Consider the following 26,381-nt stretch of genomic DNA (forward strand, 5'->3'; position numbering starts at 1 on the left):
CCAGAATGAGTCAATATCTTCACAGGTGTAGGGATAACCACAGAACGAAGTAAATCTTTGCTAAGCATTGGGCTGAGCGACTACTTATAAGCGTGCCGCCGCCTCCAACCACTCGCTCCCAGTCCACAGGCACTTGATACACCATCCGCAAAGTTCTACGCGCCCAACGCTCTCAGCACACACTGGATCACAAGATGAGTTTGATACTTATCGTCGCTATCTGGACCTGTTCCATCATATCGATCGTCAAGGGCGAGGGTAGGGAAGGCGTACGTCTCAACTCACTAAACTCTCGACGGCGGGTGTGAATCGCCCAGATCAATACGCTGACACGACTTGCAGCGTTGTAGACACAGGAAGAATGAGTGCTATCCGTTGAAGACGACTGCCGACGGCATGAGGGTCGCGTACAATTGGAAAGTCAGTCAAGTCTGTGACCCCAGGTTTCCGGTAAGTGCCATCAAGATTGTCGATGAATCGCGACAACATGGAACATATCTTGACCCCCAAAAAGTGCAGCTTTGATGACGCACCTTGCATTTATAACGATCACGATCTTGTTGCTATTTGCACATAGCCCACAACCTGGGCCCATCAGCATCTATCGGTCTCTGATGAGCGCGACGGATACTCCAACCTGGAGACACGAACGGATTCAGTCAAAGACTTGGACGAAGAGACATACTGTGACGGGTCGATCATAGAGAAGATTGACAGGTGACAGTGTTTGGTCAGGGTTAAATGTCTGCGGCATGTCCTCTCAGAGGGATTGATTGCATTTGACCACTGCCAAAATGGGCGGCCCAAGCAGCGGGATGAAACAACATCATAGGCAACACCGAGATGACCTGACGCTGTAGCGCATGCCTTTCATTCCTGGACTGTGCACCAATGAAACAATTGATTTGACTTCAAGTGGACTAGGTTCAATGGCAATCGTGATATCCAATTTGCTCCTAATGAGTAAGTCGTCACGCAAGGCTCCACGCAATCCCAACACCTATGGCAAGCACCAGCGCCAGGTTAGGATATCCTTTTGAGCCGACGGCGGTAGTCTGGGACGGGCCGGTAGCGGTCGTCCTTGAGGGACCCGTGGCAGTGTTTGCACTCGCAGTGTCTGTACTCGTTGTTTCGTCGGTCGTTGAACTCTGGCCGACGGCGATTGTCTCATCAGGAATATCAAGGGAGCTCAGAGACGTTGTGCTTGTCTTGTCCGCGCCGCTGGTGAAAAGTACAGTGAGGCTCGTCGTGCAGAACTGCGAGAAGGTGAGAGATAGGTCGTCCGCGCCACAGTTGGTGCGGATGCTGCTGGCCTTGGATGCGATGGTAGAGAGGTAGGTCTGAAACGTGGACCGGTAGGCTAGGTACTCGGAGGAGATGCTTGCAGGCACCGTGACTGTGCAGTCTGGCGAGATGATCTCCGTGGAGGCACTGCTTGCCCAGCTCAGAAAGTCGGAGTCAAGGCCGCTGGTTGGTGGAGCCAGTTCCGAAACGATAGAACTTATACAGGAAGAGTCAACGCGCTGACGCTCGACACGAGCGGGAACGCCGGCAGGCGGCGGAGTGACCATCGGCACCGCGACAGCGACGCCAGCAGCTGGCGCAAGGTCGCTGCCCCGAGCGACGCCATTCAGCAAGGTGAGCCAGAGAACGTCCCTGGTCCGCATGATGTGTCAATGAGTAACAAGATGTCTTTTGAAAGGGGGATAATGCAACAGCATTAGATCCAATGTGAAATTGCGAGAGGGGATATGGGTGACTCGAATTGAATGTATGCATCTGATCTTCGTGAGGACTGGAGTTTGGGGATTGTTATAATACATTTTTCGCAAGAACGATGAGGTTGACGCCCCAAAAGTCTCTCCAACTCCTCTCAACGCGCCTGGATCGACTGTGTTTCTTACGGCTAGTTCGCCATGGGTGAGGGGTAGTGCTGTTCCCAAGATAGGTTCGTAGACGCAATCCTACACATCAATCGAGACTGTGTTCTTCAGCGCAAAGGGTTCGTTCCTACTTCGAGTCGCGTCAACGGCAAAGGACCGTCTGAGACCGTGCGAAGAATCGGTGTAATGCTGGCTCACCCACCCGTGGCATTTGTTCAGCTGGGCGTTGAGAGGGTGCCAACCTTGACGTAGCAACTGCCGCGTCAATGGCTACCTGATTGCGAGGCATGCCTGCAAGACGCCACAAAGCTCAGCTGGACACGAGCTGTGTCGGCTTCCCAGCATTGCAATGCGAGAAGCTGTCGCCGACTCTCGAGGACCAAATGGCCCTTCCAGATAGCGATCCGTGGCGTTGCACTGTCCTTTCCAGCGATATCCCGGTCAGTTCAGGCCGCGGCGGGAGGGGCGCTGAGCAGGGCAGACATGTTTTGCGCCCCGCGAGCGACGGCTCGGCCCAAGGTTTTGGCCCGGCACCAGCTGGAGCAGGCTGTGCTACTCCTCGGCTGAGCGGCAGATCAGACGCCAGCCACAGAGACAGTCCGGCAAAAAGTTGTCGGACTGTCGGTGATGAGTGTAAGAGACTTCGCCTCGAATGCAGTCTCTTGAGACTGGGGTCTCGGCGCCCTTTGCCTTAACATCAATGTCCAGGCTGTCAATTTAGGCTGTAAATTCGCGGGGAGGCGCCGCTGCCTGGCCCAGTGGCCATGCCATCCTGTCAGTGGAACCTGGCCCATAAAGCAGATGCTGTGTTCCCCGCCATCTTCCCCGCGGGGCTCGCGGGGCGTTGAAGAATGTGGGGAAGATTCATGTCGAGCTTGAGATGGTTGTGAGTCTCGTCACACGCCCAGAAGAAGATGGGCATGGGTTGATGAAAGTAACCTGGACCATAAGAGCGCGCGTGAAGCGCAGAAGATTAGAAATGAGCTGGGCAACGTGACTGAACACACTCATGATGGCCGTGCACGGAGCCTCGGCGGGCAACAAGTCATCGATCATTCTTGACGCCGGCCCAACTGTCGTCTTTTGGGGGCTGGTCATCTCATTGGTTTGGTTCGGCATTCAACGTGTTCGACTCGTTTTCCGGAGCGACCTTGGATCCCTTCCAGGGCCTCAAGCGGCGAGATGGACTGGTCTCTATCGGCCATGGATGCTGAGGAATGGAGGTGCCCATGACTTTTACAGGATGCTGCACAGAAAGTACGGTACGGTGGTCCGTACGGCCCCGAACGTGGTTTCAGTGTCGGACCCGAAAGCAATCGCTACGATGTACGCGATCGGAACCAAGTTTTACAAAGTGAGTGCGGAGCGGAGTGAGGCAGAAAGGAGCACGGATTGACGGCCTCTGCAGACTGGCTTCTATTCAGTGTTCGACATGTGGTACAAAGACAAAGCCATGCCGAGCATGTTCTCAGTTCGAGACCCGGCCGAACATCAAGCGCTCCGGCGTCCGGTCGCGCAAAAGTTCTCCATGTCGTCCATCAAAGCGATGGAGCCTTTTGCAGATGACTGCACAGACATCTTCATGGAAGCCATGGCGGACCTGGAGGGCCAAGACATTGACCTCGGCGTGTGGCTTCAGTGGTACGCATTCGATGTCATTGCGGCGATTACTTTCCACCGGCGGCTTGGATTCATGGAGCAACGGCGCGATGTGCACAACATGATTGACGACATCGGAAAGGCACTCGAAGTCGCAGCGCTCATCGGGCAGGTCCCGTCGATACACCCCTGGCTGATGGGAAACAAGTGGTTTGCCAAGTTCATAGCCTGGCAGCCCGTCGTAAAAGTGCCCGACCCTCTTCGGACAGTGGTCAAGGTAAGCTGGCGCTCTGCAGGCACAGCGGATCCTCATGTTGACATCTTGAAGTTTACGGAGGAGTGCATCGAGGAATATGATCGACACCCACCAGAGAAGGACCGGCCCGACTTTTTGGGATGGCTGAGGCAGACAAATGCCAAAGGCGAGGTGATGCCAGACCGTGAAATTGTGAACCATCTGGCCAACAACTTGTGAGTACCAAGTCTGGACGCTCCATCGGTAGTTCTAACCTCGACAAGGCTTGCTGGAAGCGACACAACCGCGATTTCTCTCCGTGCCATTTTCTACTACCTCGCGAAGGACCCAAGGTGCTACCAAAAAGCCCAGCGGGAGGTGGATGACGCAGACCGAGACGGGCTGCTGTCTGAACATGTCACTTACGCGGAGTGCCTTCAGCTCCCATACCTGTAAGCAGCACCCATCCGTCCCTCTGCAGGCCGCTAACAGGGTGTAGTCAAGCAGCATTGAAGGAGGCCATGCGCTGTAACCCAGGCGTTTCATTTCCGTTGGAGCGGACAGTGCCCCCTGGGGGCGCTGAAATTTGTGGAGTTCGCTTTGGGCCGGGCACTATCGTTGGGATCAATCCTGCTGTCATACACCACGACAAGTCGGTGTTTGGAGAGGATGCGGCAGAGTTCAATCCCGAAAGATGGCTGACCTCGGACGACGAGCGCATCAAGTATATGGATCGCCACCTAATGACGGTACGTTGAGCATTGCGCTGCTCTTGCAATCTTGACATCTGGAAAGGCTGTGGGCGCTAATCCATGGCTAGTTCGGATACGGCTCCCGAACCTGCATTGGCAAGAACATCTCCATCATGGAAATGGGTAAACTTGTGCCGCAGGTTCTGCGGAACTTTGACCTCGAATGGGCGTCTCCCCGAGAGACATGGAAGGTGGAAACATTCTGGTTTGCCAGGCAGGAAGGGTTGGTGTACCGGCTCAAGAGGAGGCAAAGCGGCCGGTGAGCGCCATGCACGAAGCTACACTGTACAATAACTAGACTTGGTAACATGAACGCATGGCACCCTTTGCCCGTGGTCCCACCACATCCCGTGCCTCTATGTCAAGTCAGGCTCCCGATCGGCTGTCAATACTCAGAGCAGTGCCATGTAGTGCCGATGGCAATTAAGAGGGGTTTTGCTCGACATCTAAGCTAAGATCTTGAACAGACTCTCGCTGTTCGTCTGGAAAATCTTGCGCATGTCTGATGGCGCGACAAGATCATTCATCGCCCTGACATATCCCGGCACACCCTGCGTCTCAATATACGGGTAGTCGTTGGCAAAAAGAACCCTGTCTACGCCCCATGTTTGGATCGCAATTTGCGTCACTGGCAATGAGAAGAGGCCTGATATTGCGATCCACACCTGCGTTCGAAGCGTCTCTCCGACCGGTCGCTTCAGCCCAAACGCTTGCATGTCGAATGCGCCGTCGAGTCTGTGCATCATCATCGGAAGCATCTCACCTTGGTGGCCTATGACGATCTTCAACTTCGGATGCGCCTCAAGCACCCCAGAGACGGCAAGGCGAAGGATGTGGATTGCGACCTCGCTGTGCCAGCCCCAGCCCATCGCGCTCAAGGACGCAGAAGCCAGTGCATTGCCCTCAATATCGTAGTATGCCTTTGAAACAGGCCCGGGCGCAATGCCAGGGTCAAGATAGAGGGGAACGTCGAGAGCCTCAAACTCGGACAGGAGCTCGGCAAATTCTGGTCCGTCGAGGAATTTGCCTGTGCTTCCGACCGAGCCGGCCATCATCGCACCAACGAATCCCAGATCCTTCACACACCGTCTGAGTTCCCGAATCGCAAGCGTAGGTTCTTGGAACGGCAATTCCGCGAATGCTCGAAATCGGGTCGGATTGGCGTCCACCGCGTCCTTGAGCGCATTATTGATACTTTGCGCGAGCGCATGACCTGCCTCTGGCTCCATGTGGGTGCAATTGACTGCGCTGCCGAAACTCAGAATCTGCATGGAGATGCCGCCTTTATCCATATCTTTGAGTCGTTGCGCGCCGACATCTGCGGCGCGGCCCTTGGCGTAGGAAAGTACGGGATGGGACACGATGCTTGCGAGTGTCGCTTTGGCATGGTCGGCAGCTTCGGAACTCGGGATCGCCTTGGTGATCTCTGGAAAGACGACATGCTCCTCAACGCCGATGATCTTGAGATCTTTGAGCTCGGATCGAAGGTAGTGTGTCCCAGGTCCAGGAGTAGACACTGCGCCCACTGCGTGAGACGCGGCCATGGTGAGATTCTGAATATTCAGGAGGGTCATAAACTATCACCAAACATCCAAGTCTCACTAGGGATATGCTACGCTATGGCATGGTGGATTGCTTCAAAGTGAAGGCTGCTTTGTTGCCGAATCGGCTCCGACAGAGGTTCGTAGGATTGATGGAGTCGAACCACCGCACCGTCATTGCAAAGCCCCGCCTTGGTGGCGGCGGGATCTTGGATACATAGTCACCACCGGAGATATGGCGCGTGAGAACTCGGACATGGTGGTGCGGTTTTCGAAATCGTGGGCCTCCGTGCTCTCCGCTCGTGTCGCTCCACAGGCTCAACCACTGTTGCGTCTGTCCGAGGGTCATCGCGGTGCGGGACAGTGACAGGCTCAATGACCAGCGCGCCGCCCCAGAGAATCGCATCAACGACGACTTCACCACGTCACAATAACCATCTACGATATTACTTTCACTCCATACTAGCCATACCGTTCAGGTACAGAAACGAGTATTTGCATTGAGGACTGTTTCGCCTCGGCTTCCCTGAATCCTCCACCGCATTCTCATGGTGTCGCATCATACATGTAGCGTTCCAGACGATGCACAAACTACACACCCTTCCCAGGGCCGGAACAGAATTCATTAAGATGGTCTTAAGCCCGGTAACAGAGAAGTTCGCTACAGAATGGGAGATCAGCAGCCTGCTCACGCGGGAAAGGTACTACAGGGACACGAACCAATGGCAGAAGCTCCGCGAGTGCTTCCACCCAGACGCTTCCAGGACGAGTATCAAGATCACCTGGTAAGGCGGCACCTTAGAAAGACTCATTAGAGTGCTTATGCAGTCCAGGTTTAACGGCAACATCGACGGTTTTGTGACTGGGTCCAAAAAGATGGCCGAGCAGGGCTCGCGCAGCAATCATGCCATCTGCCCGGTCGAAATCCATGTCAATGGCGACAAGGCCGTCTCAGAATCTACGGGATCTATTATGGTGCGTTTTCGCCACAATGATATCGACTACGACTGCACTTCCTACGCCCGCTTTGTGTCACGCCTTGAACGAGTTGATGGTATATGGAGGATGCTTACCTTGGAGGCCATTTACGAGAGAGACACCATTCAACCCGCTTTCCCCGGCACTTCTGCCGCGTCGTTTGACATTCGTGGCGGCAGAGAGAGCTATAAGTGTCTAGGATGGCTCTTGTTGCAGAAGGGCTTTAGTGTTGACCAAGATCTGCCTGGAACAGACATTCCTGAGTCGGTCGAGGGGTTCATGAAGGATCATAGACATTGGCTGCAACAGTGAGCAAAGATGTACGCATGGAACATGGTGAAGTTTGGGATAAAGATGCATTATTCTTTGTAGGTACTGCATCTACTCAGATATCTGGTCACAGTCTCACTTGAATGTTCAAGATGCTCTTCAGGAGTCCCACATCATTACATGTAGTCGGACAGAGACTCGGGGGCTCCAGCATCCGCACCTCAACATGACAGACTAGGTGTAAACTCGCTATACTGACAAAAGGACAATTCTTGAACGTGAAAGGAATGGTTTCCGTCATTGGCCCCACAGTGCTGGCAAGTTGCCACCCGACAACTCCCCTTGCAACGCTTCCCAAGCTTCTGCCCGACTTCCTACCCATGGCAGTAAGTCAGGGCACTCGAAACGGTAAGTCTCGTAAAGCTGCGACATTGTGGTGCCTATTGATCTCGCACTCGACTGGGTCTTGCTTCCTCAGCTCCCAGGGGCACGTCCGCCAAAGACACCCACCCATCTCGGATATTACGACGATCTGCAAGAATTTTCAAACTTGACTGTCTCAAACACTGACTTGTAGTATTTGCAAATGCCACCAAAGAAAGGCATCCCCACATCTCAAAAGCTGCAGCCATGCGCAGTAGATATGCACCCCAGAGTCTCAACTGCGGTAGCGAAGTATAAACACGAGATATCTCCACGGGGTAAGATCTGGGGAAACCCGGGCAGCAAGCGCATCTCATGCACTCCACACATTGAGAACCACTTCTGCCGAGACTCAGATCCACCGCCATGAAGGCCCTTGCTACCTTCTTGGCCGCTGCGGGCCTTTTCAACGCGGCTTACAGCTGCGGGGCCCATCTCTTGGCGAGAGCATTGCAGACTCGGGGACCGACTGACTGCGGCGGAGGAACGACACCACCCTCGACGACATTCGCTATCAAGAATGTTCGCGTGTTCGACGGCAACGGCTTCAGCATACCCCAGGCCGTCCTCGTCAGCGGGACCAAGATTGCACTTGTTGGCGGAGCGGCGCCGCCCGGGATCGTAACAGTGGACGGCACTGGGAAATACCTGCTGCCAGGTCTCATCGACAGCCATGTGCACCCGCAGAGCTGTGGTGCGTTGAGCAATCTTACGGCATACGGTGTGACAACTGCAGTCAACATGGCTTGCCTCGACTACGACGCCTGCCGGTCGTTGAAGGGCCAGGTCGGCGTCGCAGATTACATCACAGCTGGACTGTTTGCTGTCGGACCCAACAGCCTGCATGCGCAGTTCTTCCAGGTACCTCCGGAGTTGACTCTCCAGCCCAATGCCGATCTTGGGCTGAATGTCGACTACGTCTTTGGAAACGGCTCCGACTTTTACAAAATCGTGGCCGAGGGAAACGGGCCGACACAGCAGCAACAGAACACCATTGTACAGTTAGTCCGAGGCAGAGGCAAGGCGACATACACACACGCCTCCTACATGGGGGCATACGCTCAGGCCATCGCCTCCAAGTGCGACGGCATCCAACACGTCCCGGCAAACGGAACCTTGAGCAGCTCGCAGGTGTCCCTGATCCGCTCGCAGGGCCAGTTCGTCACACCCACAATGGAAGTCTTCCGAGTCGCATTCGCCAATCCGGCACTGGGCCCGCTGCTGGGCCTCACCCCTGCTGACACGTATGAGAACGTTGTGGCCAACGTCGCGTCCCTTCGTCGAGCAGGCGTTCCGTTGGCAGTGGGGACGGACGCCGTCGGGAGCCTCCCAGGAATCCTCAACTTCCCATTTGGCCGGACACTCCACTGCGAAATACAGAACCTTGTGGCCGCTGGGCTGGGCAATGCAGAGGTTCTACGCGCAGCCACATCTGACGCCGCGAAGCTGTACAAGTTGTCTGACAGGGGCTCGATCAGCATTGGCAAGCGGGCAGACCTGCTTCTCCTGAACAGCAATCCGCTGACGAATATCGCAAATACCTTCGACATCAATAGTGTGTGGGTCGGAGGCAGACAGGTAACGGGTATTCTTAGTTCCAAAGGCACGAGCTGTGACCCGACTACATACTGAGGCAACGGGCGGCCAATGAGGAACGATGCTGGATTAAAATTCGTACTCACGCACCGTCACAGCGGTGGTTGGACGTGAACTGCTTGGGAGGTCGCCTACCGATCATCAGGTACCTGCGCTGGCCATGGCTGTGCGCTTTTCGTGGACCTTGGGTCCGACGAGCCCATTCAACATGGGCCTTGACATTGTTGCCAGTGATCGCTTTAGCCAGCTTCAGGTACAGCCTTTAGCAGTCATGTCGCCAAAAGCGGTGATGATCTTGACCTGAGTTGAGAGAACAATAAAGCATAGCGGTTTCGCGCTGCTTGCTAACAGACCCAAAACTTCCAGTTCTGGGGGCTCCAGCTGTCGGTGAACCCTTTGACGCACCGAGTCACCTGTACCCGCTACCGCCCCGCGGTTCGGGTTCCATGCTCCAGCCCCTGGAGCTAGCGCCGCTCAGGCAGTCACTGAAGCTCCAGCGTTGGTTATCCACGCCCGTTGTCGGCTTCCATTGATCTTTTCGTACCTATTGATCAGCCGCCAGTTGCGTGAGGGTCCCTTGTTGATATCGTCTATTGTCGCCAGACATTCCATTGATGGAGGCTCGACAGGACTCTGACAATCTCGCGTGGGATCGCAGCGACGAGCTCTGGGAGGAGGCGATCAAACAAGTCCGATCATCCACCATGTGTCGAAAGATCGAATCCTTCGTCGAGGCGATGTTCGCCAAACCGGCGACCTTGCTCACTCCATTGATTATCGGCGGATTCAATGTACTGTATCCCATGCGCATTGACGGTCTGCCCGCCAATGTTCTCATCCGCTTGCCCTGTCCCAACCAAGCAGTGTTTCCGGAGGAAAAGACCCTTGTGGAGGCCGCGACAGCGTCATGCATCAGGCAATGCACCCGACTCCCGATTCCTAAACATTTTAGCTACGGTATTGACCCCGCCATCGGGCCATTCGTTATCATCCAGGATCTCGGGTCGCGACGGGTCATGGGTCAGGTTCTGGAGGCCCCCAGGGATGACCCCAACGACACTCCTGTCCTGCGACCCGACCTCTCTGAGGGCGAGTTGATGGTGCATTACGCTAAAATGGCACGATGTCTGATTCATCTTGCACAAGCGGAATTTCCACGCATTGGGAGCCTCGTCGAAACAAGCCCGGGCTGTTTTGAGGTGATGCAGCGACCTATGACCCTAAACATGAACAACATGGTTCAACTTTCCAACATCCCAAAGTCAATCTTCCCCGCCAAGGGCACCACATACCAGACAGCAGATGAATGGTACCCCGTGTTGGCTGAAATGCAGATTGCAACTCTTCTGTTCCAGCACAATGATATGATATCATCAGAGGATGACTGCAGGACAAAATACGTCGCTCGTCAACTATTTCGAAGGCTAGCCAAGGAAGGCCGACTGTCAACGTTTGGGTTTGCCGAGGATGACTGGTCGGCGAACCGCAGAGAGGCTGGTGGTACTTTGCCGGCTCCGAACTGTGCGGGCGCATTCCGCCTGTGGTCTGATGACTTCAGGCCAGCCAATATCGTTGTTGACGAGGATGACCAAGTGCTGGGTGCCATTGACTGGGAATTCGCTTATGTCGGGCCAACACAGTTTATTCTCGACCCACCATGGTGGTTGCTACTAGATGTCCCGGAGATGTGGGATGATGGCATTGACGATTGGACAAGCATCTACGAAAAGAGACTGGAGACCTGGCTGTCAGCCATGGAGGAGACAGAGAAGGAGGCCGACTTTGGTGCTTTGACACTCTCATCGTACATGCGAGAGAGCTGGACGACGGGCCGTTTCTGGTTGAACTATGCTGCCCGAAAGAGCTGGGCCTTTGATACCATCTACTGGAAATACCTGGACCAGAGATTTTTTGGCGAGCGAAGAGCAGACATTTCCACAGATCAACTGTGGAAGACGAGAGTCCAACTTCTGAACAAAGAGGAGCGGGCAGCGATGGAGCCTCTGGTTAAAACGAAGATGGATGAGTCGAAGGACCGGGTCCTGGTCCAGTGGGACGCCACGGAGGCGAGAAAGCGATTATCTTCCTACATTTTCGACTAATGTCAAGATGGCAATGTTGAACCCAGACTTTCATGACTAGAGCGGTGCTCTTCCATGATGCTAATGATGCTTTGGGTGACATGGTATGTGGGGGGGTAGGGCATAACGTACGGACTCTCGTGCGGGGGTCTGCATGTTCCAGTCCTGTGTTCCGGGCGCACTTCGTATTCATTCTGCGCAAAACCCAGAAGTCTATCATTCCCTTGGAAACATATACCACTGTGGAAGTATTTGCAATCCCCCCCAACGAGCTGCGTGGTATAGCGACCACGATGCCTTCATCGTCGCTTTCTCCCTTTCCTACCCGATTTGGTCCATCTGTGGCCGAAACGGGTGGAACCGTGCATGTCCACGCTCTCTCAGCAGGCCACTTGACGATCCCAGAAGAGCAGTTCGTCAGTCCCTGTGCCGAAGGAGCGAGGAAAACAGTTCCATCACTTTGCTTTCTGATCCAGCACACACGTCCGGGCACCAACAAGACGACGCGAATTGTGTTTGATCTCGGGTTGCGAAGGGACGTGGATCGCTATGCGGCGCCTATTCAACGACATATCCAGACTCGTCAGCCAATGACAACTGACCCTGATGTCGTCAAGAGCTTGCGGAAAGGCGGGCTATCGGCGGATGACATAGACTACGTGATTTACTCTCATGTGGGTAACCTGATAAGACACGAGCATAGCTACACTCCGAAAACGCGGAGTTCTAACGTCACAAATAGGTACACTGGGACCACATTGGCGAGCCCCGAGACTTTGTCCGCAGCAAATTCGTGGTCGGCAGTGGTTCATTGGACTTGCTTTCTGGAAACTCGGCCAACCTCAGAGGCGGCCACTCATTCTTTGAGGCAGACCTACTCGATCGTTCAAGAACAATTGAGCTTCCAAGCCCTGACGCTGAAAGCAGCTCTGAACATCTGGGTGAAGACCGCGAGGTCAACCTCCTCGGACCGTGGCGGGCATTTGGCCATCTCCCCTGGACAATTGACCTGTTCCGGGACGGTAGCTTGTACATAGTTCACGCACCGGGCCATCTTCGCGGGCACATCAACCTTCTTGCCCGGACGGAGAGTAGTGATGTCGACCGCAAGTGGGTCTATCTTGCTGGGGATGCCTGCCATGATCGGCGCATCCTCCGCAAAGAGAGAGAAATCGGCGAGTGGCGAGATGCACACGGACACATGTGCTGTATTCACGAAGACCGCACTCAAACGGAGGCAACTTTGAGCCGCATTCGATCTTTGAAGGATGAAGGCGTCGAGGTCATTTTAGCTCATGACGTTGAGTGGGAACGCGATGAGAAGAACCGTCAGCGCTTTTTCGGCGCTTCATGAAGCTCACAACGCGACTGCAGGAACGGCGCGATAGGCACCCAGAAAGACGGTGACTCAGAAGTGAGAGAGCTCGACCAGTGTGGTTTCTACTGCTAGCTATCAACCCGAGACCCTGCAACAACTTCCTTACTGTATATTGGTCAGGTATGCTACAGCTCTACAGACCCGACTATGGGTGTGTATAACAAGCCCTTCCACGCTGTCCCCTATTTACCCAGGGGCATGGATGATTTGCTGGGTGTCCTGGCCCCTATTAGTCTCAGCCCACCTTTGGCATCTCTCCACATGGCACGGACATGCTCCCGAATGTGGGGGTGGTTAAGTCCCCCTGAGATGTCGTGAGTCCCCCACATCACCCTACGATAATTCGTCATTGGGTAGATGTCACGGCGTAATATATTAACAGTATTAATTGGGAGCCACAGTCTGGTCATTGCCAACGGCAGCCAGGCCGATCAAGATAAGACTCAATGTCCATACCTGAAACGGGCCGCTTATTTGGGTTCGGGGAGACCCGCGCTTAGGCCCTTTATCGCCTCCAGTGTCCACTGCCGTAAGTTGATCAATTATGGAACACGAGGACGTAGGTACTGTGAGAGCCTCCTTTTCTGCTCGATGGATGAAGGGTTGCGCCGCGCATTGTGGACCGGTGGCTATACTGCATGAACATGTGGCGGACCGAACGGCCTATAGCCCCAACACCTCCCAGTGCATGTACAGTTTACCAGGCCCGTATCAAGGAATTCAAATGCTGTTACAGGCGGGGCATGCATGCATCGGACTCCGTGGATGGATTGGAGGGTTGCATCCAGAACTTGTTTGCCTGCCTTGTGTATATCGGTCAAAGGTGGCCTCTGTGCTATGCGAGCAAACACCCATTACATCTCGTCTCTGTTTATCTCAAAGACCTAGTTCTGATTTTTCTTGGCTCTCGTGTAACGGCTGTGGTGATTGACTTAGATCCCTTGATATTTGTAGCCGTGGTGTTTCCCCCGAATAGAGGCGTATCGTGTGGCACCTGCATCCTCGATATAGCTGACACTGCGTTACCAAAGTGGCACTGGGACATGGATTGGTTGGCGTGTCCCTCGAGGCCAGCACTTGCAACAACGCAGGACATGGCTTCAATTCACAGTTCAACCCTACGCCTGCACTGGGAACACGATTTGCAAAATTTTCCCACCCGGCATTACATGTACGGCAGACGCGCCTTGTTGTATCGACTTTCATCATGGCTTGTACATTGCAAAAGACGCTAAGATGGCTTGTGTTCACGCCCATCTTCCAACCGGGCCGCCCGGCAAGATCGCCCGCCAAAGCCGCAACTGGGAGGGTGCCAGTGTCAATACCTCACCTCCTTGTGGCCGATCTATGATCAGGATATAAGTTCTGTATGTCTGAAGCAAAGAGGTCAGCTCCTTGAAAACCGAAGACCCGAGCCGTCGGCACAAAGAAACACAGTTCCCCGTGTGTCAGGGGCAAGGGTTCCGTGTGTTCGCCCGGTCCCCTGAGGCGCAGCCGCTCGCCCCGTGGGCCCCGGAGACCCCGCAAGCTTAAGCCCGGTGAGCCCGTGTGGCCTCGTTTTACCCTCTTGATGGCACATTAGTTATCATCAATACCAGATGGCGGGGTCCTGACTCACATCGCTATACGGTACGCTGAAAGATGTCAATTGGCGGTGTTGTGCATCCACGATGGGATTCAGTGGCGCCACAGTGCTACAGCCAGTCTGGCTGCCCCCGTAATGTTATCAGACCCCTTCATGTCCCTGAGACCCCATAATGGAGGCTCGCGTGCATGTCCAGAACAAAGCCATGGACAGGCGTCGAGCCGGAGATCGCCAAGATTACGGCCCGTACCTGATGCAACGGGGTCGCGGTCGTGATGTATAACCTGTCATAGCGTACTGGAATATAAGAGCGATCAGCATCCTTCAGCTACCAGTGCCGTCTGACTTGAGACAATTCGGGACTTTACTGGATCTTTGCAAGCATGTCTTTGAAGGCATTCATCACCTTTGCGGCCCTCGCTCTCCAGCCCGTGTGCGCCGTGTGGCCAATGCCAAGAGAAATGTCGACGGGCAACAAGACTCTCTTCCTCGCCAAGAACATCAAAGTCACGTACAATGGAGAATCAGTGGCCTGGAACTCGGGCAACAACCCAGTCATATTGTCCAACAACACCACGCCCAGAATAAGATCGCGAATTGTTGAAAACGCTATTCCCCGCGCCATGACGACCATCTTCGACCATGGGCTTGTACCATGGATGCTCAATAGGCCCGATTCAAACTGGGAGCCCAGCCTCGACAGCGGCGACGGCACCGCCAGCACACTACATATTACGCAAACAAACGACACCGACGATGCCAACCCAGTGATAGGCTCTATAGATGAGTCTTACTCTCTAAGCCTCAGCGCATCCGGCGAAGCAACGATCAAAGCTAATTCTCACATCGGGGTCCTCCACGGCCTAGAGACATTCACGCAGTTATTCTATCAGCATAGCTCTGGATCAAAGTGGTACACGAAGCTAGCACCCATCTCAATCCAGGACGAACCAAGGTTCCCATACCGCGGGATAATGCTAGATACCGGGCGCAACTTTTATCCTGTCGAAGACATTAAACGCACTATCGATGGGATGGCCATGAACAAAATGAACGTTTTTCACTGGCACATCACAGAAACGCAATCATGGCCGCTAGAGATCCCCGCACTGCCTAGGCTCGCAGAAGTAGGCCGCTACGCCCCCGGTCTAACGTATTCCCCCGACGACGTTACCGCTGTCCTTGAGTATGGAAAAGCTAGAGGCGTTCAGGTTATTCTCGAAATCGATATGCCAAGCCACCAGATAGCCGGCAAGGCATATCCTGACGTTGGAGTAGCCGTTGAGGCCACGCCATGGGGCACGTACTGCTCTGAACCACCATGTGGTGCCCTTCGCCTTGGTAACAATGCGACTTATGAATTTCTCGATACCCTCTTCGACGACTTGCTACCGCGGCTAAAACCATACGCGGCATACTTCCATACCGGCGGCGACGAATATTATGCAAAGAACTCAGAACTTGACCCGAAGATAAAAACGGCCAGTATGGGAACACTAAGACCATTGCTACAGGACTTCTTAGACCACGCACATGGCGCGGTCCACAAGCACGGCCTTATCCCCATGTCGTGGGAGGAGATGGTTAGCGAATGGGGAGCAAAGCTCAGCGAGGACGTTCTTCTGCAGGTGTGGAAGGGGCCCGCGTCGGTCAAGAAGTACGCCAAGGCGGGGTACAAGGTCATTGATTCGAACTACAAAGTTTACGTACGTTTTCTGCAATCATGGCGTGGAGAAATACTGATGGACGTAGTACCTTGACTGCGGACGCGGCGCCTGGGTAGACGAGGCGTCTTCCCCTTATCTCGACTGGTGCCACCCCATGAGCCCCTGGCCGCTCATTTACAAGTATGACTCCCTCCAAGGGCTTTCCAAAAAGGAAGCGAAGAATGTGCTTGGTGGTTCGCTGTCTATATGGTCCGAGTCCATTGACGCGCAGACCAAGGATACCCTTACTTGGCCGAGAGCCTGCGCTGCCGCCGAAAATTGGTGGTATGGTCGTTTGAAAGAGCTTTCCTTGGTGAGGCCTCGGTTGTCAGAGCAGAGAGCCCGCATGTTGGCGAGGAAGGTGAGCGTCGCGGCTCTTACCACGACTTTCTGTGAGCAGAATCCCTATGGGACTTGTACCAGGTAGGAGAGTGTCCCAGAAGGCCCTGTTGCCATCGTCCGGGCCCAGAAGATCTCCCCTGGCTTTCAGTGCCGGTGATAGTTGACACCGTTGTTTCATTTACAATTTTTATAATGAAGTAAATGTAATGAAACGTCCGAGACATCGTCAAGATGCACTGTTTTACTCCAGGGGTGGTCCCAAACTCTTTAGGTATACACACGGGGTGTAGGTAAATGTACGCGGTTATGATCAACCAAACATAACCGTCCTGCATGATGAGAGGCATAGAAAGAAAACTGGATGCCCAGCGCTTGTGGCACATCCCCGACAATGTCCGCCGGGAAGCTAATTCATTGGGACAAAGGGGGCCTTTTGAGTAACTGCCAGGCCTCTCAAAGGTCCAAGAGTACCAGTCAAATCTAAATTTGGTACCTGAAATCTGGCGATCGGTCCGTAAACTCCTCCGAAGAGTCGACGGCGTCTTCAGCCAGGAGCCTATTCTTTGCGGCTTCGCGCCTCCTGTATAGTGCTCTGATGAACCACCAATTTATCCAAGCAAAGGCCAGGCACCCCAATGACCAAGAGTGTCCAAGTATGTACTTGGGGCCGGCGCCTGACTGGTAAATTTGCCCAGACACAATTCCACCAATATTGGTTAAAGTCAGGAGAATACCGATACTGGCAGCACGCTTGCCATCTGGGGCGCAGTTGGCCGAGATCCATGTACTGTGAGAGTGTTAGCACGACTGATGCCTCTTTAAAATATGTCGTTGAGCCAAGTCGAGCTTCTCACATGTTTCCACCAGTGCACAAGAAGCAGGCCGTGGCGACCAGGAACGTTCCGAAGTAGTGAACTGATGCGGACACAGGGGCGAGCAGGATCGCGTAGCCCGCAATGCCAATCGGGGCGCAGATGATTAGCGGCAGAAAACGCGAAGTGAACTTGTCGGACAGGATCGCGCCCACGGCGTAGACGACCGCACCCCAAAGGTTGACTGGGATGACCAGATATTGGGCTTGAACCGTGGTGAACTTGAATCCGTCTTTGATGATGATGGGGAGGAAGGTACCGAATCCTGCAATCGCACTTGTCAGCAGAGCTGTCGCTGAGAATATAGTAGACATGGCTACGTCTCATACCGTAAAGGATCGTCACAACGGCTATCTGAACGCAGCCATGAATCCAGCTCTTGACATCTGAAGCAGCTAACTTGATGTCATGCATGGTGTAGTGCCCGGAACTGCCACTATATGCCTCCATTTCTTCGGCCCGCTGCCTCATTAGGGCCTTATCCTCGTCGTTGAGAAAATACGCAGTTTCGTAGTCCTTTGGAACGAGGTAGAAACAGCACGCTGACCAGGCAACGGTAATGAGGCCTTCGAGTATATAGAGCCTGAAGATTGGTCAGGTTACAACGGAGCAAGCAGCTACTTCGTAGCTCTTGACATGGTTGGGCAAAAGACTTACCACCGCCAGCCGGCCATATCTGCGACTCCATTCATGTGAAGCATTGCCCATGCCAAAAGCCCGCCAAACGCGCCAGACAAGGCGGTAGCAACTACAAGATATGAGCTCGTATGCACATCTTCATGGGTAAGCGAGAACGTACTGAAGAGGACAGCGATTCGGAACCCGAGTTCCTCACGTTTGTACCAGTTGCACATGAACAGTGTGAGAGAGGGGAACAAACAGCCTTCAAAGAGCCCAAGCAGAACACGAGTGACCATGAGAGGACCAAACGAGCGGACAAACCCCGTGCTGAGACAAACAATGCCCCATAGGAAGGTGATTATGGGAATCACTCGGTTGAACTGGAGTCGCTTGACAAGAATCGCGGCCGGAAATTCCGCAAGAACATAAAAAATGTAAAAGACGGATACGGCGGTCTTTGAAGAGACTCCTAGTTAGCCCATGGAGATGAATACCGACTTAGTGGCACACACGTTAAGTTGAGATCCCTTGAGATTGATGTCGTGGGTCATGCCTTGGGTCGCTGCAAAGCCAATGTTGCTTCGATCGAGGTAACTGATGAGCATGAGCAACATCATAACCGGGGCTATGAACAAGTCCAGCTTGCGGACCAGTGCTTTCTCCCGCTTGATTCGCTCGGGGTCCTCTGACACAGGGTTTTCCCGTTGCCCAAGGTCGGCCACAAGCTGCGACGGCTTCTCGTCGAACTCCTCAGACGCCATCGCGAGCTAACGAGAATGAGCTGTTGATGATACAAAACGTGGAATGAGAGTTGCGGTCCGGGGGGGAAGAGATTAAGCTTCAGGACTGACGCTCGTAGGAAACGCCCTTAGGAAACTCTAAATCAAATGTATCTTATTCATTAACTAATTCAAAACGTAATAACATGGCATGGACGCGAACAATTGTTGGTGAGCCTGGCAGCGACCAACGAGTTACTGACGCGCCTGTCGCAGCGTCGCTGATTCATGTCGATGCCTCGCTTCCATCCTTGGCGGTGCGTAATATTGAACCACGGCCAACAACACCTGGACTGCCCGAGTGGCCCTCAGGTTGACCACGGCCTCTGGTCTGGGTCGCCTGTGGGGAAGGAAACCGTTGACAGAGGGCGAAATTCGTTGGTCTCAACCCCCACATTGATGAACAAGGGGCAATTCTTACCCCTCAAAGGCTGGGACAGTGTGCTGCTTTCAACATGGCCGGATGATCGCAATCAGAGTCAATTCGAGTACTGTAGAGTACACACCTCCAAACATCAATCTTGGTCCTTCATTTTTTATGTCGAGGTTCAGTACAGTCAGACGATACTGCTGAGGAGAGGTCCAATCGTGCATGTCTCAGCCCGAATCTATCCATTGTCACGATGAGTACCGACAAGGGCTTGGACGAGCTGCACCGGAGGCTATTTGAAGAAGGCCTCAAGATGCGCCGCTCGGTCGTCGGCGACTCATATGTTGACCGCGCGCTCGCAAATGGCTCCACCGAGTTTTCTCGCCCTGGCCAGGAGCTCGTCACTGAGTGGTGCTGGGGATACGCTTGGACCCGTCCTGGCCTGGAGAAGAAGCAGCGCAGCCTCCTCAACATCGGCATGCTCATGGCTTTGAACCGCACTCCGGAGCTCGCGGTGCATATTCGGGGCGCGAGGAACAATGGGCTCACTGAGCTGGAAATCCGGGAGGCCATCCTGCACTGCACCACTTATTGCGGCGTGCCGGCGGGTGTTGAGGCCATGAAAACGGCGGAAAAGGTCCTCGACGATATGGCTGAGAAGGGCGAGATGCAGAGGGAGCTGGATGCCAAGGTGGAGGGAACTGAAGGGGGGGCGAGGATGAACTGAAGCTTGAGCAGATTGGCGCTGGCACAGCTCTGTCGCCTTGGGCCCTTGAGCCTAGGGGCTGTGATCATGATCATATACCATGAATCCACTGACGGCACAATGAGGCACAGTCCCGCAAGAGTGAGAGCACACGTAATTCCATAGCATGGCGGCCGACCCAGTCGCTCGCAACTGCCCAAAGGGTGCTGCTGCCCTCATGCTACCTGTTGGAAGCAAGTCGCGACCGCCATCTCGACAGTCGACACTGTCACGTCGGCTGCGGAGTAAACCCCGGAGCAGCCTATGAGCATTCAGGGATCCAGCGCCAAACCATCCAAGGCGAGGGGCCGGGGCACGCCCAAGAGCTTCCGCACGGTCGTAACTTTGCTTGGATGTCGCGTCGCCAACGATCTTTCGTCGCCCCGCGGGATGCTGGTCTCGTCACTCGTGCATCGTGCAAGCTGCATCAGTAATGTGTAGAAATGCGTTCGAGCGACTCCATTCACGCCGTCGCTGGCAATGGTAGGACGCATCACCGGCGCAAGACTCCGAAGCGCTTCCACTGCGAGCTCTGTCAGAAGCATTTCGGCCGGCTGGAACACCTCCAACGCCACCAAAGAACGCGTGCGTTTGCCCTGCCGCGACGGCTGCGTCACACCAAGTCACACTGCCCAGACAGCTGAACGCTCTACAGATACACAAGAGAGGCCATTTGCGTGTGCAATCTGCCCCTCTCGCTTTACAAGAAGGTGAGGCAACTCTGACATACAAGTCGAACAGGCCTGTTGACAATCGCGATTGTCCTCGCAGTGACTTGTTGATTCGCCATGGGCGACTATCTCACAACAAGAGCAGCACCGGTCGTGACCTACCACCAAGCGAGAGCCCTCTTGATAGTGGTCCATTCTCGGAGCCTGTGCTAGCGACGACCGCTGCGAGCCCTACCACCGACTTCCAGCCTCCACCGATGGGAGTCAACGACGCCGCCGTCCGCACCCTTGACGGGCAATCTCAAGAGTGTCGCATGGACGTTCTCCCAGTAGATGCACGAGAAGACGACTGCCATGGTGCTTTCACAGGGGACACACGCCACGGCAGTGCCGCATTGGCCGGCATTTCCGTTGAGTCAGGCAGCAGCGAGAATGCTCAACCAGCGCCGGAGTCTCAGCTCACGCCCTCGGTCATTGACCCCGATCTCCTACCCGAGCCGGACGAGACAGACATGGACTTTTACACGTTTAACAGCTTTGCCAATTTCCTTGAAACTGCGCCGTTGCCATCCTTCTATTTCTCGTCGCTCCTCACAACGGAACAGCCGCTGCCATTCTTTTCACCACCAGACTGCGGCGAAGCACGCGATGAGCTGGACATTGGACGCCAAGCAATCGCTCACGAGCGACACGAGGGCATTATCGAGGAGCCTGATTCGTTTTCACGACTGGGATCGAGACTGCCATCTTTGCAGCCAGAGGAGCCGCGCGTAAGCTGTCGGCACCCGAGCCCTTGCCTTGACGCCGTAGACGGACACAATCACGCACGGTATTCGAAACGGCTCTCGGACTTGTCGAATGGAGACAGACAGCTACTGCAGCTGGCCGTCTCGGAGTTCGATGCTGTGTTACAGGGCTTTCGACTTCCAACACGCCTGACACTGGCGCGCTACGTGCGCGGCTACATCGACGGCTTCCACGAGCACCTGCCGTTCCTCCACGTTCCCTCAATGAGCGTTACAACATGTTCCGTTGAACTTATCCTTGCAATGGCCGCCGTTGGAGCGCAATATTGTTTCGAGGCCGACGAAGGGTTGGGACTATTCCATGCCGCCAGGGCCATTGCTACAGAGCGCATTCGGCGACGCGACGCACGGGTAGCCGAAGTGGGACGCGGTCACTGGCGCAGCACGATGTCTTCTTCCTCTGGCGTCTCCAGTGCTCCCAGTACTCGCGGCCAGCAAGAGCCAAGGTCAAACTATACGTTGAATGGGCCACTTGGGCTCCCGTCGGAAAGGAATGAACACAATGACGCAACGTCCCCGAAGGAGCACATGTTGCAATCAGCGCAGGCGCTTCTAATCCTCATGGCAATGGCTACGTGGGCCAAGCATAAAGAGATACTAAGGGAGGCACTGGCAATACAGAGCATTCTTGCCAGCATAGTTCGGGAGGACGGGCTGAGCTTGGCCCCTTGGGGTGACCGTCCAGGCTCGTGGGCGGAATGGGCCCGTTTTGAGTCTGATCTGCGGACCAAGTACACCGTCTTTTGCTTCTTCAACCTCCATTGCATCGTCTATGACATACCTCCCCTGATACTGAACTCTGAGTTGCACATGCCACTTCCATGTGCGACCGCTCTGTTCAAGGCGTCCACAGAGACCCAATGGAGAGAGGAGTCGAGGCGAGTCAACAAGCAGCCCCTACAGTTTCAGGACTCACTGCGCCGATTGTTCTCAAGCACCAGCAGCGACACCCTGCAAAGCCATTCGGCGCTGGGGAACTATGTACTAATCCACGCCATATTTCAGCACATCTTCTTCGTGCGACAATCGGCTAGGTGTCGCTCTGACTCGCCTGACCTCACTGCAGAAGAGCTGAGGCCTCTGGACCAAGCAGTGCGCAATTGGCAGTCTAGCTGGAAGCGCAGTCCCGAATCGTCCCTCAATCCCTTGGACCCAAATGGCCCTGTTGCTTTCAACTCGACGGCTCTCCTTCGCCTGGCTTACATCCGCCTCAACATGGACACCGGGCCTGGCCGAGCATTGGGCACGCGCGATCCGCTGCAAATAGCGCATGCTCTGAGAGATACGCCCGCGATCAAGCGGAGCCCGAAACTGATCCGAGCGCTGCTTCACTCTTCGCACGCTCTAAGTATACCCATCAGGATCGGGATCCGTCTTGTGGCCAAGACGCAGACGTTCATCTGGTCCATACAGCACTCGCTATGCTCGCTGGAGTGTGCCTTGTTGCTTGGCAAGTGGCTCGAAGCCATCTCGACGCTCGGGGCGGACCCCAGCCCCGCCATTTCCGACGCCGAGATGCGAATACTGTCTCTCGTAAGGACCGTTCTGGACGAAACAGAGTTTCGAGTGCCATCCGACGAGCAGCTGGATTTGACGCAACTAGCAAAGCAACTCAATGTGGGAGTATTGAGGGTATGGGCGGCAGTGTTCAAGGGGGCCCAGACCTGGGCCATTGTGGAGGTGATTGGTGATTCTTTGGACATATACGCAGACATTTTGGAGGCAGCATGAAGCCATCGGCCCGGTCGACGTGCTGCAGAGGCTAACCGGCTCATATGGTTCAAGCTGAAAGCCCCCACATCATTGCTTGGGGACGGCCGTCCGTGACGCTCCGGACTCCGGAGTGTGGGGAAGATGGCCAAGGTCTGCAGGAGGAGACGCCAGGCTCGTCGCCGAAGGACCGCATCAAGACCACCACACTCTCCCTAGATCTATATCCTTTGCTAGCCAATATGTACTTTATCTTACCTGTCACATCGTGGAGAATTGCTGAATAATCTTTCCCGTCCCTTGTGATCAACGTGGCAGAACATGCGTTGAGTATCTAGCGTCCACCCTGTTGAGTCCTGACCACCCTCACATCAGGCATTTGAGACGGCTCACTCCCTCCGATTCGTCCCGGAGCACTCAACAAGGAAAACTCAAAGTGAGATATAAATGACATGGGGTCCAAGGAGCAAATGTCTGTGGAAATTCCCCTGCGCTATGGCTTCATTGGCCTGGGTGTTATGGGCTGGGGCATGGCCAATAACCTAAGGACCAAAATCCCAGCATGGGCCACCTTGTGTGTCTGCGAAATTTCCGACGAGAGGCTGAGCAAATGGCTGGCACAAGCTCCTGGTCCAGTATCCGTCGCCTCGAACCCAAAGGCGGTGGTAGAGCAGAGTGTAAGTCAGCAATACTGCCTTCCAACCTCCGGTCTAACAGGTGTGGTAGGACGTCGTTATCACTATGCTGCCTGCTGGACCACATGTTATGTCCGTCTTCACTGACCCCCAAACGGGCATGCTGTCAGCGAATGCCTCTTATCTAAAGAAGAAGCTGTTCCTCGAATGCTCGACGATAGACATTGAGACGTCTCTTCGTTTGGCCGCCGATGTTAAGACACATCAACACTGCGACTTCATTGACGCACCCGTGTCCGGTGGAGTGCACGGCGCCGACACAGGTACGCTGTCTGTAATGGTCGGATGTGAGTCTTCCGAGCTGTTCAATCGCGTCAAACCCATTCTCTGCTTCCTGGGCAAGCCGCAAAAGATCTTCCATTGCGGCGACGTGAGCGCGGGTCTGGCCACGAAGCAAATCAACAACTACCTGTCGTGTATCACAATGCTTGGGACCTGCGAGGCAATGACGCTGGGCCTGCGGTCAGGTTTAGACCCGACCACGTTGGCCGAAGTCATCAAGGTTTCCACCGGAGCTTGCTACAACTGCGGCGAGCAGAATCCTGTGCGTGGAGTGTCAAGTCTTGCCTCGGCTTCGCGGGACTTTGAGGGCGGTTTCACCACGGAAATGGCCAAGGGCGTACTGGACATGGCTTTGAGTCATGGTGACAAGGTTGGAGCCAAATTGGTTCTTGGCAGCGTTGTGTCGGAGTTCTACGAGCGTGCGGCCGGGCATCCTAAATGCAGAGGAAAGGACTTTCGTTCAATCTTCAAGCTGTTCTCTGAGAACGAAGGATAGAATCTCGGCTTGAGATGAGCTGGGCACATCCTAGTTGCCACGGTCGACTCTCGATGGCCGGTGGCTACGCCACATGTACATGTACTCATCTGTCGACCGTGTCACTCTCGTTTAGCCACTTATACACGACTCTCGCGTCCTTCCCCCTGTATCTCTCATCTTTCATCACTTCTTCGAAGGCGGTTTGCGTCGGGCCATCAAGGATTGTCCTCGCGCCGACTTCGTTTGCAAGCTTTGTGCCCATGCTCAGCACTTTGGAGCACAGCTCTATCCTGAACCCGCCTTCATACCCATTCGTGCTGGGCACATTGGGCTGGACGCCCGGAACGGGATTGCTTTTGCTTGTTACCCAGCACTGTCCGCTACTTGCATTCATCACCTCCGTCAGCAGCTTCGGATCCAGTCCAGCCTTGACGCCAATGTTGAGCGCTTCCGATGCTGCCAGCGACGTGATGGCGCTCAAATAGTTGTTGATTACTTTGAAGGCTGTACCTGCGCCAACGCCACCGCACAGAAAGATGCCATCTGCGTTGCCCATGTGTTGCAGGTACGACTTGACCATGGGGAAGACACGTTCCGAGGTGGCGGACGGACATCCAACCATGAAAGTCAGACTGCCTGCTATGGCACCCATCGGACCGCCCGAAACTGGGGCGTCGACAAAAGTCAGCGTGTCGGAAAGCCTGTTGGCGGAAAGCGCCTCGGAGGCCTTGGCAACGGCATTGATGGTAGCGTTCTCGATGGTTCCGCACTCCATGATCAGTTTTGGTTCAGCATCACGATTCTGGCTGGCTGCGCTGGCGCCAGCCAATATACCGCTCTTGTCATCAAGATAAACAGATCTGACTGCGGCAGGGCTCGGCAGCATGGTAATAATTGTATTCTAGGAGCGTCAGTGCCGGCTTCTGCCCCAATGCACGCCGCCAGGCACTTACCGCAGCTCGTGCAGCCTCGAAGCCATTCGCCACGATCGTCACGGATGCTCTTCCTTTCGCTTCTGTCTGGAAACGCTCAAGGGAGTCCTCATTTACATCACAGATCAGGAACGACTTTTTTGGGCCGAGTCCCTTGACCAGGTTCATTGCCATGGGGTAGCCCATCACACCGAGGCCTGGCAGTGATGTCAGCAAAGTCGACATCCATCGCGGCCTTGAGCTCGCCCACGTGCTTACCGACAAAGGCGACCGTGTCGGCCGGCGAGGAGGGCAAGCTGTGTGTCGACATGGTCCGTTCTCAGTTTGAAGATTCTGTCGTCAGACAACATGAATGTGACGGTTGCCCCAAAGAAGCCGACTCTACGCTCCTGCCGTAATCCTCGACCAATGCCAGTCCGCTCATTCGCACATGTATTGGCCAGGTCGAAGCTTCACAGTGGAAGGCCCCCCACATGGCACACGGCAACTTGTAATAGGAGCCACCCCAGAACTGGAGGCTTCTGCATCAATGTGGGGAAGCTCTGCGCAGTGCGTGCCACCAAAGTTGCTGGTCTGAGACTCTGCACGACCGTGCTCAATGTATTCGCCCACATGACCGCTCGTGTGGGGGAAACACGCAGTTGTGCGGCAGCCCAACGACAGAAATGTCAACCGACAAACGGTCTATGGTCATGGTACCACTATTTACACCATTACCATATTATGGCACCAGTCCTGTTCCGTAAGCGTCCATATGGGAGGGACCTTTCGCTGGCTCCAGTCCAAAGCCTGATCCACATCACCAGGAAGCAGATGCGATCAAGCAATTCGGAGTACAATGAGCTTCGGCCATGAAAGAAAGCAAAGATAGCACACCCCAGGTCGTATTAGGCCTATGCATTTTGTCCAAGGGTCGTCTCTATCAATTTTGAGGGCAAGGGAACCGCCTCATGCTTCCGAGGCGGCATGATGTCGATGCGATCGAACGTGTAGATCCTCAACCGGTGCGTCTACCCGGTAGTTCATCTCCTTGCTTTGGTCGTCAAGGAAG

At 54.6% G+C, this 26,381-nt stretch overlaps 11 protein-coding genes across 11 annotated transcripts; 8 read left to right on the top strand and 3 right to left on the bottom strand.

Annotated features, from left to right (window-relative positions):
• Positions 1–3,207: 3,207 nt before the first annotated feature.
• On the top strand, positions 3,208–4,732 carry PLICBS_009929 (uncharacterized protein; the record flags this gene model as incomplete). Its single annotated transcript, XM_065601751.1, has 6 exons — positions 3,208–3,237; positions 3,292–3,759; positions 3,811–3,953; positions 4,150–4,169; positions 4,312–4,466; positions 4,538–4,732. 6 exons carry the CDS (start codon positions 3,208–3,210, stop codon positions 4,730–4,732), a joined length of 1,011 nt encoding a protein of 336 aa, XP_065457823.1.
• Positions 4,733–4,915: 183 nt separating this feature from the next.
• Positions 4,916–6,013, bottom strand: PLICBS_009930 (uncharacterized protein; the record flags this gene model as incomplete). The annotated part of the gene is made up of 1 exon (XM_018327273.2): positions 4,916–6,013. The coding sequence occupies one exon, from the start codon at positions 6,011–6,013 to the stop codon at positions 4,916–4,918; it is 1,098 nt and encodes a 365-aa protein (XP_018174304.2).
• A 627-nt stretch (positions 6,014–6,640) lies between these two features.
• On the top strand, positions 6,641–7,300 carry PLICBS_009931 (uncharacterized protein; the record flags this gene model as incomplete). Its single annotated transcript, XM_018327272.2, has 2 exons — positions 6,641–6,795; positions 6,844–7,300. 2 exons carry the CDS (start codon positions 6,641–6,643, stop codon positions 7,298–7,300), a joined length of 612 nt encoding a protein of 203 aa, XP_018174303.2.
• A 747-nt stretch (positions 7,301–8,047) lies between these two features.
• Positions 8,048–9,313, top strand: PLICBS_009932 (uncharacterized protein; the record flags this gene model as incomplete). Its single annotated transcript, XM_018327271.2, has 1 exon — positions 8,048–9,313. One exon carries the CDS (start codon positions 8,048–8,050, stop codon positions 9,311–9,313), a length of 1,266 nt encoding a protein of 421 aa, XP_018174302.2.
• Positions 9,314–9,437: 124 nt separating this feature from the next.
• Positions 9,438–11,379, top strand: PLICBS_009933 (uncharacterized protein; the record flags this gene model as incomplete). Its single annotated transcript, XM_018327270.2, has 2 exons — positions 9,438–9,443; positions 9,907–11,379. The coding sequence occupies 2 exons, from the start codon at positions 9,438–9,440 to the stop codon at positions 11,377–11,379; spliced, it is 1,479 nt and encodes a 492-aa protein (XP_018174301.2).
• A 3,325-nt stretch (positions 11,380–14,704) lies between these two features.
• Positions 14,705–16,454, top strand: PLICBS_009934 (N-acetyl-glucosamine-6-phosphate deacetylase; the record flags this gene model as incomplete). Its single annotated transcript, XM_065601752.1, has 2 exons — positions 14,705–16,027; positions 16,074–16,454. The coding sequence occupies 2 exons, from the start codon at positions 14,705–14,707 to the stop codon at positions 16,452–16,454; spliced, it is 1,704 nt and encodes a 567-aa protein (XP_065457824.1).
• Positions 16,455–17,219: 765 nt separating this feature from the next.
• On the bottom strand, positions 17,220–18,623 carry PLICBS_009935 (uncharacterized protein; the record flags this gene model as incomplete). The annotated part of the gene is made up of 5 exons (XM_018327268.2): positions 17,220–17,506; positions 17,571–17,824; positions 17,899–17,989; positions 18,041–18,317; positions 18,375–18,623. The coding sequence occupies 5 exons, from the start codon at positions 18,621–18,623 to the stop codon at positions 17,220–17,222; spliced, it is 1,158 nt and encodes a 385-aa protein (XP_018174299.2).
• A 641-nt stretch (positions 18,624–19,264) lies between these two features.
• Positions 19,265–19,738, top strand: PLICBS_009936 (uncharacterized protein; the record flags this gene model as incomplete). Its single annotated transcript, XM_018327267.2, has 1 exon — positions 19,265–19,738. The coding sequence occupies one exon, from the start codon at positions 19,265–19,267 to the stop codon at positions 19,736–19,738; it is 474 nt and encodes a 157-aa protein (XP_018174298.1).
• A 2,062-nt stretch (positions 19,739–21,800) lies between these two features.
• PLICBS_009937 (uncharacterized protein) lies at positions 21,801–22,964 on the top strand (the record flags this gene model as incomplete). Its single annotated transcript, XM_065601753.1, has 1 exon — positions 21,801–22,964. The coding sequence occupies one exon, from the start codon at positions 21,801–21,803 to the stop codon at positions 22,962–22,964; it is 1,164 nt and encodes a 387-aa protein (XP_065457825.1).
• A 431-nt stretch (positions 22,965–23,395) lies between these two features.
• PLICBS_009938 (uncharacterized protein) lies at positions 23,396–24,416 on the top strand (the record flags this gene model as incomplete). Its single annotated transcript, XM_065601754.1, has 2 exons — positions 23,396–23,620; positions 23,670–24,416. The coding sequence occupies 2 exons, from the start codon at positions 23,396–23,398 to the stop codon at positions 24,414–24,416; spliced, it is 972 nt and encodes a 323-aa protein (XP_065457826.1).
• Positions 24,417–24,501: 85 nt separating this feature from the next.
• PLICBS_009939 (uncharacterized protein) lies at positions 24,502–25,640 on the bottom strand (the record flags this gene model as incomplete). The annotated part of the gene is made up of 3 exons (XM_018327265.2): positions 24,502–25,299; positions 25,352–25,527; positions 25,589–25,640. The coding sequence occupies 3 exons, from the start codon at positions 25,638–25,640 to the stop codon at positions 24,502–24,504; spliced, it is 1,026 nt and encodes a 341-aa protein (XP_018174296.2).
• Positions 25,641–26,381: the final 741 nt, after the last annotated feature.

Source organism: Purpureocillium lilacinum (assembly GCF_023168085.1).
Source record: "Purpureocillium lilacinum CBS 284.36 DNA, scaffold_8, whole genome shotgun sequence".
Lineage (NCBI taxonomy): Eukaryota > Fungi > Ascomycota > Sordariomycetes > Hypocreales > Ophiocordycipitaceae > Purpureocillium > Purpureocillium lilacinum.